We start from the raw sequence: 17,195 nt of genomic DNA, 5'->3' as shown, positions 1-17,195 counted from the left end.
GCAATCGGAGCAAAGGTTTCTTGATAATCTATCTCATATGTCTGAATGTACCCTTTAGCCAGCAGCCTAACTTTGTACCTCTCAAGTGTCTCGTCTACTCTATAATTGACTGTGAAAACCCACTTACATTCCACCGGTTTCTTTCTTTTTGGAAAATCCACAATCTCCCAAGTATTGCTTTTATCCAGGGCCTACATTTCAACATTCATAGCATTCTTCCAATTCTCACAATTTAAAGACTGATAATGTTGTGGGAATGGATGTCGTGGTTATGCTTGTAAGGAGACTTCTATGGGATGGAGAGCATCTTTTAAAGGACACAAAGTGAGATATTGGGTATAGTGGATGTTTTGTGCATTTTTTGGTTCCTTTCCTGAGTGTTATGGGCAAATCAAGATCAGATAACGAATCAGAAGTTAGGCTAAAGGATATTACCTCATTTCCAGAAGTTGGGTATGATGACTGGTCCAACCTTGGTTCAGGCATTAGATTTGTCCTTCTTGAGTAAACCTATGAGAATCGTTTGTCAATAGTGATCTGTCCCCCTTCTGGTTTTGAAACAGTTGTGAGGGGAACTTATTTTGGGTTTGTGAGAAAGGTTCAAGTTTGGGTGTAGGGGTTGGAGTAACAAGGTTAGGTGAAGGCTTAAGAGATGATGGTGGTAAGTCAAGGAGGAAAAAATCATGATCCTTATCTTCCACAAATGATGTCACCCTCTGAAGAAAAGGTTGGGTGAATTCAACAAAGGTGACATCTGCAGAGATAAGGAGTTTTTTAGTAGGTGAATGATAGCATTTGTACACTTTCTATGTTAAATAGTATCCCACAAAGACACACTTGGTAGCTCTAGGGTCCAATTTCCCTCTATTTTGACAATGAACATGAACAAATGAAACACACCCAAAGACTCTGGGAGTGAGAGGGTTTGTTATATTAAGCCCGGGATAAAACTGAGATAATACTTCCATGGTGTCACATTCCTAGGGGCAAAAAAGTCAATTGTATTTCTTTTCTTATACTTGTTGTTTGTAATGCTTGTACTTAGCGGTTACAAGGATTGTGCTTAACTGGATTGTCCATTCCAGATAGTGGTATCGCTGGGCTATATATAGGCCACAGCTAGAGGATGGGAATTATCATGTGAATGAAGAATCCTTTCCCTCACTTTCTATTATCTTTCTCTCTCTCTATCTCTCTCTCTCTCGAACATTCTCCCTCTTCCTTGTTGTTTCTCTCCCTCCAAATTCTCTCTAGCTCTTAGTCCTTCCCAATTGATCCCTTGTCAGATCCAAGAATATGACAATTGGTATCAGAGCCAAGCGATTCCAACCTTGTTGACAGAGGTTGCAACGTTGGGGTGAAGCAATTCCGAGCGATCAGATTTATCACGATCACTATCAGATTGTGGGTGATCGGTGATTGGTGATTTTAGTAGCGGTCTATAGGTCAAAATCAACCCTTGGAAATTGGGTTGATCAAGGCTAATCGATAGATTAAGAGGATGGTTGAGGGAACTAGAATGAAACAGTTGGAAACTCGATTGGATGCGATGGAGATTGGGTTTTGAGTTTCCTCAGAATCAAGAGCAATTGGAGGATTGATTGGAGTCGATGCAGTTGGGCCTTCGCCATACTCAAGAGGTGGTGAGTCGTGGCAAGGCAAAAAACTTGGCCACTTGAGAGGCGATGCTATCGTTGGAGAAGAGTGTTCAAGCAAAGGTCACCGGTGTTAGAGAAGATGTAACAAGACTCAAGGAAGAGGATGAACTTCATGCCAAACATGTCCACTAGGGGAGTGTATGCAAACTAGAATCATGCTCTAATGCCAAGGTTGGAGATTCTAACATTCAAGGGTGACAAACCAAGATGGTGGATCCGACGTGAGCGGTTGTTCCAACATTATCGAGTGGGAGAAAGCCATAGGGTGAACCTAGCCACCGCATACCTTAACAATGCGGCGGATGCCCAGTTTCAAGGTTGGGGCAGAAGAAGAATTAAGCTGAATTGGGAAGAGTTCGTGGAGGATTTTTGTGCTCATTTTGAAGATAGAACCGTGATAGACATAGTAGAGGGGTTCAACAAACTTAAGCAAGAAGGATCAGTTGAGGACTACCAAACCAGGTTTGAAGAGTTGAGATCCCTACTAATCCTCTCTCACCCAACTTTGGATGAACCCTACTTTGTGTCTAGTTTCATCAATGGGTTGAATGATGAGCTTAAACCCACTATTAAGATGTTATAGCAAGCCACTGTTAAGCAGGCTGCAAAGAAAGCCCGACTCTAGGAGTTAGCCTTGGAGGCGATTTTTAAGAAGCACAGGTCAATATCTAAGGGTTTATCGAGGGCAATTTACAAGACAGTTGGGGGGGCAGGGGGAATGACTAAGCCTAGCAATCAGGCGGTGCAACTAGGGCTCTGTTTCCAATGTGGGGAGAAGTAAACCCCGGGACACCAATGTAAGAGACAGCTATTACGCATGGAGGGGCAAGTAGAAGAGGAAGGAGGCTGTAGAAATGGAATTAATAGGAAACAAAACTACAAGGGAAGAAGATGGGGAGATATCGTTGCGTGCTTTGCAAGGCTGCCCATCTGAAAAGATAATTAAGGTGAAAGGCTCAGTGGGGAAGAGGAGAGTGATGGTTCTTATTGACAGTGGAAGCACGCACATCTCCCAGGATGAGGATACTGCCATGGACTTACAGTGTCCACCACAGGCGACCCTTCCTCTATCTGTTACAATTGCCAATGAAAATAAAATGATAAGCAGGTTCAAGTGCCAAGGTTTCAATTGGGTGATGTAGGGTCAAGAATTTATAGCAGATTTGAGAATCCTAAAATTGGGTGGCTACCACATTGTTCTAGGGGTGGATTGGATGAAGACAACAAATCCCCTAATTTTTTATTTCAATAAACTTGAAGTAACCTTTGAAATGGCAGGGAAGAAGATGACATTGAGAGGGAGTTTAGATGTAGGTGAATGCAAGATGGTGACAGGTAAAAAGTTGCAGAAACTTTTGCAGCATGAAGAAGCTGCCATAGCCCAGCTACATTCTCTATATGCAGTGGAGTTGGAGGCTGAGGAAGGAGAGGCAAGAGAAAGTGCAATGGAAGAAAAAAGGGACCACTCATGGCCTACACCTACTTCCACTCTGCATTCTCTCAATGAGGTACACTCTTGTGACCCCCTACACTCACTGTTGATTAAGTTTGAAGATTTGTTTACTGAACCATCTGCCCTACCCCCGACTAGATTCCTTGACCACACTATCCACTTAAAAACCCAATGTAAAATCTGTTAACATCCGATCCTATAAGTATTCACCCCTATAGAAAGCTAAAATAGAAAAACTGGTCAAGGAAATGCTCACCAAATCTATAATATAGCCAAGCCAAAAGTCCTTTTTCATCCCCCATCCTCCTAGTCAAAAAGAAGGATAGAACCTGGCAATTTTGTGTGGATTACTAACAGTTGAACTCTCTTACTATTAAGAACAAATTTCCCATCCCAATCATAATGGATTTGTTAGATGAACTAACAAGAGCCACTATCTTTTCAAAGTTCGACTTAAGAGCTGGAAACCACCAAATCAGGATGAGTTCAACTAATATCCCCAAGATTGCTTTCAGAACTCATCAAGGCCTAAATGAATTCCTAGTTATGTCATTTGATTTAACTAATGCCCCTGCCACATTTCAAACTCTGATTAACCATATCTTTAACCCATATTTGAGAAAATGCATCCTTGTCTTTTTTTACGATATCCTCATGTACAACCCTTCTATTGATCAACATTTTATTCACTTAAGGACAGCCTTCAAAATCCTCAAATCTAATCAACTATTTGTAAAGAGGTCCAAATGTACTTTCACTAAGAGAAAAGTGGAATACCTAGGCCACATAATCACAAGAGAAGGTGTAAGCACAGATCCAAAAAATAATTGAGGCTATGGTGGGGTGTCCAAGACCACAAACTATCAAGGAGTTAAGATGTTTTCTAGGCCTGACGGGGTATTACGGGAGGTTCATCCAAGGATTATGGCATCATAAACAGGCCATTGACTGAATTACTTAAGAAGAATAGCTTTGGGTGGAATTCACAAGTGGAGACAGCCTTTCTAACATTAAAGAAGGCTATGACACAGGCCCCTATACTAGCCTTACCCGACTTTTCGAAGCCTTTCATTTTGGAGATAGATGCATGTGAGACAGGGATAGGTGTTGTGTTAGTTCATGAGGGTAAACCCTTAGCATTGCTTAGCCAAGCTTTAGCCCAAAACACTTGGGACTAAGCATTTACAACAAGGAGTTGTCAGCAGTGTTGATGGTTGCAAATAAATGGAGGTATTACCTAGAAGGGAACCAGTTTGTGATCCGATCTGACCATGAGAGTCTTAAATTCTTGATGCAATAAAGGCTGCACACCCAGCTACAAAGAAAAGGAGTGACTAAATTGTTGGGGTTGGACTATACAACACAACACCAGAAGGGGAAAGAAAATACAACGACAGATGCATTGTCAAGGAAAGAGGAATTGGGAATTACCAAGCCATTTCAGCTGTGGTGCCTAATTGGGTAAAGGAGATTATATCAAGTTATGAGCAGACCACTTGTGCAAAAGATCTCATGACATAGCTAGCAGTTCAACCTGCTCATCAGAAGGGATACACCTTGTTAGCAAGTTTACTTAGGTAGAAAGGAAGGTTAGGGATAGGAGAAGACGACCAGCTTAAAAAGAGGATCCTGCAACCACTGCACATCTCACCAGTAGGAGGACATTCAAGGTTAAATGTCACTTACCACAAGGTGAGACAATTGTTCATTTGGCCTAGATTCAAACGAGATGTGATTGCATATGTGTTAAGAGTGCCCTATCTGTCAGCGCTTCAAACATGAGCAGGTTTCTTATCCTGGCCTGCCAGAGCCACTAGACATACCAAATCAAGCCTAGGAGCAAATCTCTATAGACTTCGTTAAAGGGTTACCTAAGTCAAAGGGTAGGGATGTTATAATAGTAGTGGTGAACAGGCTGACAAAGTTTGGCCATTTCTTAAGTTTGTCCCACCCTTTTACAGCCCTTGAGGTAGACAGATTGTTGTTGGATTCAGTTGTGAAGATATATGGGCTGCCTTTGTCCATTGTCTCAGATAGGGACAAAATATTTACTAGTAACTTTTGGAAGGAATTGTTCAAGACTTTGGGTGGGATTGCATATGTCAACAGCTTAACACCCAGAAATTGATGGCCAAACTAAACAAGTAAACCAATGCCTTAAAACTTATGGCCAAACTAAACAAGTAAACCAATGCCTTAAAACTTACCTCCGGTGTATTTGTTTCTCTAGACCAAAAAGTTGGAACAAGTGGCTATCACTAACCCAATGGTGGTATAACTCTAATTTTCACAACTCCTTGAAGAGGACCCCATTTGAGGCCCTCTTTGGTTGCAAACCACCCCTATTACCTGCTGTTACGAGATATACTAGTGCTGAAGTGGCGGTGGATCAATATTTACATCAAAGGCAAGAGGCATTACAAGTAATCAAAAAAAGAGCTAACTGCGGCGCAAAACAGGATGAAACAAATGGAAAATAGAAGGAGGAGTGAAAATTCGTTTTAGGTAGATGGCATGGTTTATTTGAAGGTGAAAAGGTTTCAACAACAAGTGTTCTCAATGACCCCTGCAACCAAACTCAGCCCAAAGTATTACGGTCCTTTCCCCATAGTGGTCAAGCTAGGAAAGGTAGCATACAGGTTGCAGCTACAAGAGGGAGTATTGATTCATCCAATTTTCCATGTATCTCTGCTAAAGAAATTGATGGGACCTACTGTCCTCACTAGTTTGGATCTTCCCCCTATTGCAAAGGATTTAACAATAAATGTGGAGCCCCTAGCGGTGCTGGAGAAAAGGGTGATCTACCAAAATTCTCTATAGTCTATTAGCCCATGTTTTGGTGCAATAGACCCACTTACACCTTAATCACACATGAGACTACTTGCCTGACCTCCTCAAGCAATTTCCTTGAGTTGCCCAGCTTTTGTAACTTCTTAGGGACAAGAAATGTTTCATTGGGGAGGGGGAGGGGGAGGGGGGGGGGAAGGGGTATTGTCACATTCCTAGGGGCAAAAAGTCATTTTATTTCTTTTCTTATACTTGCTTTTTGTAATGCTTGTACTTAGCTATTATAGCGGTTGTGCTTAATCGGATTGCACATTCTGGATAGTGGTATCCCTGGGCTATATATAGGCCACAACTAGAGGATGGGGATTATCATGTGAATGAAGAATCCTCTCTCTCTCTCTCTCGAACATTCTTCCTCTTTCTTGTTATTTCTCTCCCTCCAAATTCTCTCTAGCTCTTAATCCTTCCCAATTGATCCCTTGTCAGATCCAAGGATCAAACACATGGGTCTCTGGAAGTTTAACACTCAGTATAGTAATCGGTTTATGACATGAATGGTTATAAGGACTACTTCTCCCCAAAAGTGTTTGGGCACATTTTTCTGAAACAACAAAGTTTGAGTAGTGTTTAGGAGATGGTTATTTTTCCTCTCTACAACACCATTATATTGTGGAGTGTGGACATAGGATGACTCATGAATAACTCCACGTTGGTGGAAATATGTGGAAAGGGTTTGGTTGAAATAATCTTTGACATTGTCCAACCTAAACCTTTTGATATGTACCCTAAATTGGTTTTGGATCATGGAAAAGAAGTTACTCACATCAAATTTGGATTTAAGCAAAAATAGCCAAGTAACCCTTGTACAATTATCAATAAATGAAATAAATCAACGTGCCCCCAGAAATATTTTGGAATGGTTGAAGGAGCCCATACATCATTATGAATCAACTCAAAGAGGAAAACGACATCTTGTATTATTGTTAGGAAAAGTAGCACGTTTGTGCTTTGCAAGTTCACACATCTCACAATAAAACTACTTATTATCTAACCCCTTAAATAAAAAAGGGAACATAAGATCAAGAGTTGAAAAAAGAAGGGTGTCCTAGCTTGTAATGGTGAAGGCAAATTTTCTCTTTTATTGGTCAAATGTTGTTCAAAGAGGCAGGTTAAGGGTTGATTCCACTTGCTAACTTTCGATTTCTCAGATTCCTCAAGATAGTATAGTCCATCCCTTTCCTTAGCACGTTCAATCATAATTCTTGAATCTTAGTCCTAAAATAAACAATAGGATGGGAAAAAGGTCACTTTGTAGTTCATATCATGGGAAAGTTTAGATATTGATAAAAGATTAGTGGACAATTTAGGAACATGGAGCACATTTTTTAAAGTAAGGTTTGGACTGACTTTTTTAAAGTAAGTTTAGATATTGATAAAAGATTAGTGGACAATTTAGGAACTTGGAGCACATTTTTTAAAGTAAGGTTTGGACTTACTTTTATCTCTCTAATCCCAGCTATCATGGTCAAGGAAAAATCAGCAATGGCAATTTTTCTACTGTTAGAACAGGGTGAAAATGAATGGAAATTTTGAGAGGAATGGGACATATGATCAGTGGTTCCCAAATCAATAATCCACGAATCTTTAAAGGGTATGTCCGAGGCATTTAAAGCATGACAGATTGGAAGTTTCCCTGAATGTACCAGTGAACAGTTACCTGAAGATTTTTCAAGGGTACTTAGAAGGTTTCTCAGCTTCTTGATCTCTTCCCTGTTGAACTCCTTTGGTTCTTGGGTCTTTTCCTCGCCTTGTAGTGCTGCCATACACAACTAAAATTATAAAATCCTAAACTAAATAGGACTCATATCTCTACCATTTTCCCCTATGGAAACAATAAGATAGAGGGGATTCGGAATTTTAAACTTTTGTTTAGATTATTTGTCTAGTGTGGATTAGAATGTTATGTTTTTGTTTCTTATTTAATTAAGGGTCATTGTTTGGTAGGATTTTTTATAAATATCTCACGAGTGTAAAAACTACTCATGTTTTATTATTGATTATTGATACAAGATTTGGATTCTCCTTTCTTGGTATTCTTTCTCTCTTTATTGGGTATTCTTTCTTCTTTTCCTGCTTGGCTCCATTCACTCTTCATGAATTAAGATCCATTTCCTTTATAGTGTTTCAGCTACTTATCAATATGCCTTATTTCTATTAGGGATCCCAAGTTTAATTTTACATCTTCAAATAGTTATTTTGGTTCATTTAAAAGAAAAGCATTCCTCTTATCATATTTCTACTAAATGTCACTATAATGATAAAGTTGATATGCTTTCGGACTCTAAGATAGATAAATCAAGGACCTTAAATCTCCATTCCACAAACTGTGAAAAGGATAGCATCTACATAACATAAAACATCAGTTCTAGATTCTTTATAAAACTCATTGATTGTAATTTCCTTTATCACAACCAATGCCACCTCGGTAGTTTACTAAGGAGGTCTTGAATATATTACTTGGTCTATGAACCCAATAGTCACCTTCAACAAGCACTTTAAAGTAATAACTTAAGGTGTTACAAGTGGTATCGGAGCCAATCTGGATGACAACCAAGTGGGTGAGAGCTCAGAAAGTGTTTTGAGACTGACATGTGTTAGATTGAGAAATGGGATTTTCAATCTAGTAAGGACACCAGGAAGTAAACGAAAGGAGTTTGTTATGACCCAATCCCACATTTGTAGTTTCCTAGGGGGCTTGGGTTTTATTACTTGGTCCCATGAACCCAATAGGCACCTTCAACTAGCAATTTTGGGTGATGACATGTGGTGCTTCATCCTGTTTGTTTGGATGCAGATAAGTTTGACATGTCAAGTTGGTTTGTGGGTCCATCTTCTTTGGAACTTTTAATATGGAAAAATGAGAAAAGCTCTAAAGAAATTACAATTTAGACTCTAGATTATAGTTCTGAAAGGCGATAGACACATCAAGGCGCAAAGAGTCCTGGAGCCTGAGGCACGAGACGCACGAGGCGAGGCGCACCTTTGTGAAGCGAAGGGCACCTTTTAGAAAAAAAACTGAAAATCTTGTAAAATCATAAACTATCAAATTATCAATAATAACACATACATATCATTCATGATTCATCATCTTCAAATTCTAAACTAACAACATTAAAGTTGATTCATTCATCATGTAAATTATAAACTAGAAAGATCATCAAAGTTCAAACACAAAGTCTCAAACTCAAACAAATACCAATCATCATGGAAAGTTCTAAACAAACACATAAACACTACAAGTTCACAATCAATAAACACTACAAGTCCACAATCAATAAAGAAGTTGTTGAAGTATGTCTTGATTTCTAGAATGAAGTCCGTTATTTGACCCGGCCTGGATAATTTGGGACAAGACCCAAATGTGGATTTTTCAGGAGAGTTGTGGTGGTAGTGGAGGCCCAAGCCCAAAGCCCACCACTGCTCTCGTGGGGGAGTGCCGGGAGGGGGGGGTCTTTGTCTCACTTTCCTCCTCCTCTTCAATCTCCAGAGTTACTCGTCGCTTTGAAGTCGAAGCAAAGTTGAACCCAATTGTGATCGAGTTTGTTTTACTTCTAATTCTAATCAAATAAAACAAGCAAAAAACTCACGAGAATAGGTTGGAACCAAGAAGAGGGGAGGCTAGAACCGAGAATGGCAACTGATTTCGGTGGGCAGCGAGCAGCTTAACAGCTGGTTTCATGAGGCGCGCCTCATGCCTCTGTGCCTCGCCATGCAAGGGGCGCGCCTCTCAAAAAACACCTCATCTCAGCCTAGTCGAGGCGCCAAACTGGCGCCTTGCGCCTAGGCGCGCCTTTAACATCTATGCTCTAGATCAAAATAAATTGGCTTAAGCGAGAGACATGAATATGATGGTTTGTACATGTGAGAAGAAGACCAATAGAAGCACATGTGAGGCAAGTGGATAAAATTGAGAGAGTGTGTAGCAAAATAGGGGGAAAGATACCAAAGAAAATGTGGCATGAAACCCTTAACTATGACATAAGATATGGTAGCCTTACGAAAGATATGCCCATGGATAAAGATGACAAGAGCTTTAGAATTTATATAGTTAACACTGCCTATTGGGATTAAAACTTGTGATTGTTGTTGAAGGGTTTTCTATTCCACAAGAAACTCTCACTAAAAAGTTCAGAAATTCAAGTTTTCAAAAATAAAAGTTCCAATTGAATTATAAAAGAACAAAAGATTGTTTACATGACAAAACACTTATTGGCCTACTGGTGACAAAGTCTAGAACCAAGGAATATTCAATTATCATACTGCCTGTGCCTGAATGTCACTCAGGAAGTGCAGACTACTTTTTCTTAAACACAACTAAAAAAGAAGATTTTAGCATTACATGTTGAAACAAACATTTCTTCTTGCTTTTCTATTAGGTAGACTGAAAAAAGGAAAAGGTTAAATAGCAAAGGAATCCCATAATAATATGAAAAAACAAACTTACCATCACTATCAAAGCTCACCTCTTTGCAAATATATTTGGAAAAAAAAAAATTATGAAAAGCAATGATATATGCTTAACTTATAAACCTTATTGTCGATTTTGGAAAAACAATGACAACATACCAAGCCTATATCCCACTAGTATTGTCAATTTTAGAACTAAAAAAAAAGGCAATAAACAAATGTAGTTTATTACTGTATGATAGCGATCACACAAAAAATAAAGAAAAAAAGAAAAGCTACATTAAAGGATATGCAGTTTAGCATATTTCTTGACTCATTTGCAGTTGGTTGCCATCTTTTTTTAGGCAAACCACATGTTGAAAATTGAAGAGTTTTAGTAAGGCACATAAGACTGACCGGAGACATCTTCGGTGCCACGCAGTCTCTGCAACACCTGTTTGGCCTCAAGCATGCGCCCTTTACTCACAAGCCACCTTGGAGACTCAGGCAGGTAAAATGCTGTTAATACAAAATAAAAGAGGGAGGGAAGGGCAAGAATCCCGAGCATCAACCTCCAGCTTGGTGAATTCATCAGGGACATTCCAAAAATCATACAGTATGACAAGAACATTCCCCCTGAACCAGTAAACTGAGGCAAAGTATTCAATAATCCCCTTATCTCAGGTGGTGCTGTCTCAGAAATATAGACTGGAACAATAGTAACCGATAAACCAATTCCAAAGCCATCTAGAAGCCTTGCAATCAGTAGTACATAAACATTAGGGGACCACAACATTACTAGACTGCTAACAAAGTAGAAGACAGATGAAATTATAAGCAGGGGTCGGCGACCAAGCCAATCTGCTGCAGCACCAGAGCATGTCGTAATTGAGATAGCACCAATGAGGGACATGGCTACAATTAGCCCCTCTATAGTTGGTTCACCTTCCAAATTGAATTCCTTCTTTATATATAATACAGCCCCTGTTGTAACAGAAGAATAATGTGTCAAGAAAGCAGGAAAATAAATTTGTGCAACACATGAACATTATTGAACAGTTAAAACTAAACCCTAGCTAAATTAGGAAGGTTATGAAGAATTTTGTGCAACAGATGATTAGACAATTCAAGCCTAACGAAAAGCAAGAAGGTCGTAAAAAAAAAATCCACCAAAAATCCTGCCGTTCTCTCAATCAAATACTGATTACTAATACAATAAAACGCGAATGCCCAAATGCACAGAGCTGAACCATAGTCCGAGCCTAATTGTAGAAACAAAAGTTTAGAAAAGGAAGAACACGTTAATATATACAGTGTATGGGTAGAAGAAGTATTAAAAATTTAAATTACCAGCGATAGTCGCATTGTCCCATCCTTGTAATAAGTTGCCTATTGCGGCAGCAACGGCAACGAGCACAGCTCCACTCATATCTTCTTCCAATTCTATAACGACTGCGATATGTACAGAGGCAACCTGCTTAAATAGGAACTCGATAAACTTAACTTATAGGACAACTAAATAAAGCCAATAAAACAAAATGATTAACAAGAATGAGAGAATCGTTTTCCCAGTTGGAACGAATTTGACAAAACCAGAGTGCTTGCTTAACAACTTTGGATCTCCATGAGAAGGTTGGCGATTCCTTCATTAAAAGTAATTAAACATAGCAACGGATCGCAGTCGTAGGAAACGAAGCTTCAGCGTGTACAGACACAGAAAGACAAACACAAGCATATGACCGTGATGGAAGTAAAATTTGACATGGAAGAAAATAGGAGGAAGAAGAGAAACAGTAAGCTTAAAAGACGGGAAAAATCAGAAATGAATTTGGGAAAGGGACTAGCGCCAAGTCTAATCTAGCTAAGAAATAGATTATAAAAAAGGAAGTGAAGAAGAAGAAGAAGAAGAAGAAGAAGAAGAAGAAAGCAACCCTACCAGAATCCTGTGTGGTAAGAAGGATCTGGATGTATTTGATCGGACAGGGTGAGAAATCGGCAATCGGTATCTTGAGTTTCAGAATTGGACAAGCAAACCCCTCTCTCTCTCTCTCTACTAGCTACGCCTGGGCTTGGGAGGGGAAAAGGCAAACACATTTTGGCACCATCTTAAGAGAGTGACTGAATTGCTGAGGTGGGGAGCTTTGGAAAACCATGGGTGAGTGGGTGGGTCATGTAATTTTTAGTAGCCCCCCGACCAGCACAAAGCTTTTAGAATAAGACGCATCGGAGAGCTTTTGTGGGTTTATAACCGCCGGTTCGCTCTCAGACACCTACTCTCATTGTAACATTCCAGGTTTAAGGAAACATCACCTTATAATCTGTTTCCCTCGAAAATTTTCATAAATATTATAATTTTAAAATATTTTAGCAGAATATTAGACTGTAAATTATCTAACAAATTATTAAAAAAAAAATTCCGACTTTGCATGTTATGTTAGTACGTGAGTTTTTTTTTTTGATAAATCAAATTCACTATTTGGAGTGGCAAAATATTATGCTACTTGCACTTTAATTTATTTCAATTCTTCTTTTTACCCATCATCTTCCTACACTTACTACTTGACACTTTAACAAATTTTTTAGTTTCCTCAAACTCGTTACTGAAAGTGTGTATTTCATTGTATCTCGCTATTACTAGTAGCGAGTTTAAAAAAACTTAAAAATTTGTCGAAATATCAAGAAAATAGTTTAGGAAGATGCTATACAAGGGCAAAAATTAAAACAAATTGAACTCACTATCGAGACTAACGTGTATTGTTGTAACTGGTTATTTCCATTGAACACGATGAGTTGATAAAAAGAAGTATTTTATTAAATTAATTAAAAAATTATAATATTTTAAAATTATATGTGAGTTTACCATGTTTAACTTAAATATTATGGGTTTTTTAAAATTATGTATTTAGTTATATTAAAGAACTAGGGTATACCCGTGCCTAAAGACACGGTGTAAATAATATTAAAATTAAAATATAATAATATTCACTAATATTGTAAAAAAAAAATTACAAATACTGTATACACAGAACACACACATGCACATAGCAAGAAGTCCAAATTGTTCCCAAGTGATGGTTTGACTCAAGGAAGTGTGGCTCTGACTTTTTTCCTATCTACTCCAAGCCTCCAAATGCCTGCAACAAAAGGACCAAAACCAAATACACAGAACACACAACTCGCGGTCGTCACACTCATATACATGTATACACAAAACACACACACCCATTTACATATACACAAAACACACATATACATGTATACACATAACACACCCATTTACATATACACATAACACACACACATGTATACACAGAACACACACACACCCCCGTTTACATATGCACAAAACACACACATACATATATTACATATATATGCACACACACATATATACATGTATACATAGAGAACACACACACACACCCATTTACATATACACATAACACATACACACACACACCCATTTACATATACACAAAACACACATACATATATTACATATAATTGCACACACACGCACACATATACACATGTCGACAGTTGTATACACAAAACACACACACCCATTTACATATACATAGAATACACACCCATTTACATATACATAGAACACACACACACCAATTTACATATACACACAACACACACATACATATATTACATATATTTGCGGGCACGCACACACTCGTCGGTGGCTATATACACAGAACACACACACACACACCCATTTACATATACACACAACACACACATACATATATTACATATATTTGCATACACACACATACCCGTCGGAAGCCGCGAGGAACGTGACTATCTGTGGAAGCTGTCACCCCTCCCTCTGTGCTCGCACCGCCTCTTCCCTACCACCGCAAAATGCGCCACCCCACCTGTCGGCCCCCCGCCATTCGCACCTCTTGCTGTCGCCCCCCACCGCCTGCAGGTTGCCCCTCCCACTGTCATTTGCTGTCAAAAGGTTACAGACAGCGAGCTTCTCGCTGAGAGAGGAAGAAGAACACAGAGGAAGAGAGAGATAGGAAGAAATGGAGAGAGAGATAGAGAGGAAAGATGGGGAGGCAGAGGCTAGATAGGAAGAAACCCAAATTACCTCTTTCATAAACCCATTCTTCTTCTTCGACGACCGCTTCATTTTTTCCTTCCCATTTTCTTTTTCCTTCTACTTTTACTTCACGCATGGCCGAACCACCAGCGCTAGTTGCCTTCGGCCACCGGCCTGGGCCCTCGCCGACCATCGTCGTGGCCTTTCCCTCCGCCGTCTATAGCCCCCTAGCCACCATCGAACACCATTGCGGCGTCGATGCTCGCCTCCGATCGCCATCTCTGGCCACTAATCGTCGTAGCATCCAATCGCCATCGGTCGTCCATCGCGGCTTCAGGTCATTACTACGCCTTCGACCATTAAACCCAGCCGTTGCATCGGCTCTCCACCGCGAGACCATCTCTGGCCGCTCCATCGTCAATCGCTGCTACAATCAACCCCACCAGCCAGCCCATGGCAAGCCACCATTCAGCATTCACTACTTGCTCTCTATAGATAGAGAGAGAAGGGGGGTCGACCAGAGAGAAAGAGAAAGGGAGAGAGAAAGGCAGTGAGTGAGAGAGTGGATGAGTGGGTGGGTGTGAGACAGAGAAAGAGAGGTAAGACAGAAGGTAGTGAGAGTGGGCGGGAAATTGAAATGTAAAAATTGATCCAAGCCATTCATTTACACTGAAATCACTCTTAACCATAGGATCAAAAGACATTTTGAGACATTTTCAAAAATAGTCCTCCCTTATTATATAGATTTAAATGTTATCTCTCGAGCGTAGGTTTGAATTACTAAAAAAAATATTATAGTTGATAGAGAGAAGAAGGCCATTGTATTGTGTCACTGACAAATAAAATAATTTCATCTAACTCCTTAAATCCCTAATTCTTATATTGTTGTGTCATAGAATTCCCGACGGTCCACCTAGGGGTATTTCGGTCAATAAGCCCAAGGCAGACAGACCCCAAAAGTGGTCCTAAGCCGGGACACATTTTCCAAGAAGAAACTGATGTTTTACACTTGTGATTAGTTTTGATGATGAAAAATATCATTTGGTTTTGATCCCCAAGTATCGAGTCAAGTTTATGATTTTCAACAAAAATCAATTTCAAGTACCTATGTGAAATGAAAACCGAATGATCTATAATTTTTTCTAAGTCTGAAAGATTAGTACATTATAAGGAGACATATATGAAAATATTTTCATTTTGAAAAACTATTTTTCGGTATTTCAATAGCTAACATTCATTGGTGTTAAAATGATTTTTAACGAATTTTTCAAGAAATAGAAAGTGTATATCTTGAAGGTGGTAAAATCGCAAAATCCTAAGTTTGTACTAAAACCCAAATTCTACTTTCTTATTGTTATGGATTTTGATTTTTTAGATATTTTTATTGAATCCAAATTAGGGGTATTCTCTTATTTACATTTATATATTAAAGTAAATTGAAGGTAAAATATAAATAAAATAAAATGAGGACATTTACTTAAACTAAAGAAATGTAAATATGTTGTGGATTATGTTGTGGATTGTATCATCAAAGCAGTGAATTTTTATCTTAGCAAACTATCAACAGTTTGTTTCAAGATGTCGACAATTTTTATAAAAATGTCGACAGTTTAATAGAAACTGTCGACAGTTTCAAACATTGCTCTCTGTATCTAAATGTCGACAGTTCCTGCATAAAAAATGTCTACAGTTCTTCAATATTATCGACAGTTCTTCATCAAATGTCGACAGTTTATGTCCCAGACAGCTTCTAACTACTAGATTCTCCACTATTTACGTCTCCAAAGGTTTTATTTTTGAATAGGCTCGAGATGCTCTATAAATAGAGATCAAATGGGTGATTCAAAGAAACCAAGAGATTATATTTCAAGCTTTCAAGTGCTTACTCTATTGTGTGCTTCATTGGTGATTTTATTTCTCTCCAAAAAGACTTTGTTCTTATCTTTGTAAATTTATCTTCAATCCTTGTTGTATTATTGAGAGAATTTGTAACTAAGAGTGATAACTCTTAGATCCTCTGTTATCTTGTACTGCTTTGTAAAATTCCTAGCTTGTTGTGCTAGAGGACTTGCTTATTGAAGCAAGGGGTTGAAATACCTAGCTTGGTGCTAGAGGGTTTGTTTGGTTAAGCAAGAGGTTGTATCTTCCTAACTTGTTGCTAGAAGATCTATCCGGAGAGATAAGAGGTTTTTAGTGGATTGATTGAAAAATACTTATTGAGGAGCTAAGGTAGTGGATTAGGCTTGATTTAAGCCGAACCACTATATATTGTTGTGCCTCTTATTTACTTGTGTCTTTGTTTCATTTATTGTTCCAAGCATTTCATTAATCCTCACTTATACTAAAATCTCTTTTTTCATCAAAAGGATTTTCAAATTTCAATTAAATTTTTAAAACAACCCAATTCACCCCCCTTTTGGTGTTGGTGTCATTACTATTCAAACCTAATAGAAACTGCGGTTAAATAACCAAAGAGCTAAGTTAATGGCTAAAGTGTAAATGACCAAACTTAAGGGGGTGAAAGTGTAATAAATGAGAAGTCTAAGGGTATATAAGGGAGAAAAAGACAAAAAAGAAAGGGACCCCAGCCTCTTCCAAACTGCTCCCTCTCCCTCTCTTGACAACCTCTCTCGGATAGGCTTTAAGCCTTTCCGAGAGGTCCCTCTCTCAGCAATCTCTCTCTGAGACGTCTCATCCCCCTCTCGGTAGTAAAAGCTAGAGCCCTCGAAAGTGATTGCAAGTTTCTCGACAACCCTCAACAAGGAGCAGCATGCCTCTCGGCCATGGTTAC

At 38.9% G+C, this 17,195-nt stretch overlaps 1 protein-coding gene across 3 annotated transcripts in view; it reads right to left on the bottom strand.

Annotated features, from left to right (window-relative positions):
• LOC127802757 (monosaccharide-sensing protein 2-like) overlaps positions 1 to 12,536 on the bottom strand; it is a 60,574-nt gene extending 48,038 nt beyond the window's left edge. Inside the window, exons 1-3 of one of the 3 annotated variants that reach the window (XM_052338768.1) lie at positions 12,281 to 12,536; positions 11,695 to 11,821; positions 10,762 to 11,328 (exon numbers count right to left, since the gene is read on the bottom strand). In XM_052338768.1, coding sequence (XP_052194728.1) covers positions 10,762 to 11,328; positions 11,695 to 11,773 — 646 coding nt within the window. In that variant the 5' untranslated portion in view covers positions 11,774 to 11,821; positions 12,281 to 12,536. The remainder of the gene's footprint in view (positions 1 to 10,761; positions 11,329 to 11,694; positions 11,822 to 12,280) is intronic. The other 2 variants (XM_052338769.1, XM_052338767.1) reach the window with 2 other exon arrangements.
• Between the last annotated feature and the right edge of the window lie 4,659 nt (positions 12,537 to 17,195).

This window comes from Diospyros lotus, chromosome 5, assembly GCF_014633365.1.
Source record: "Diospyros lotus cultivar Yz01 chromosome 5, ASM1463336v1, whole genome shotgun sequence".
Taxonomy (NCBI): Eukaryota; Viridiplantae; Streptophyta; class Magnoliopsida; order Ericales; family Ebenaceae; genus Diospyros; species Diospyros lotus.
The sequence above is the reverse complement of the archived record's forward strand: the minus strand, read 5'-3'. Positions and strand labels throughout refer to the sequence as shown.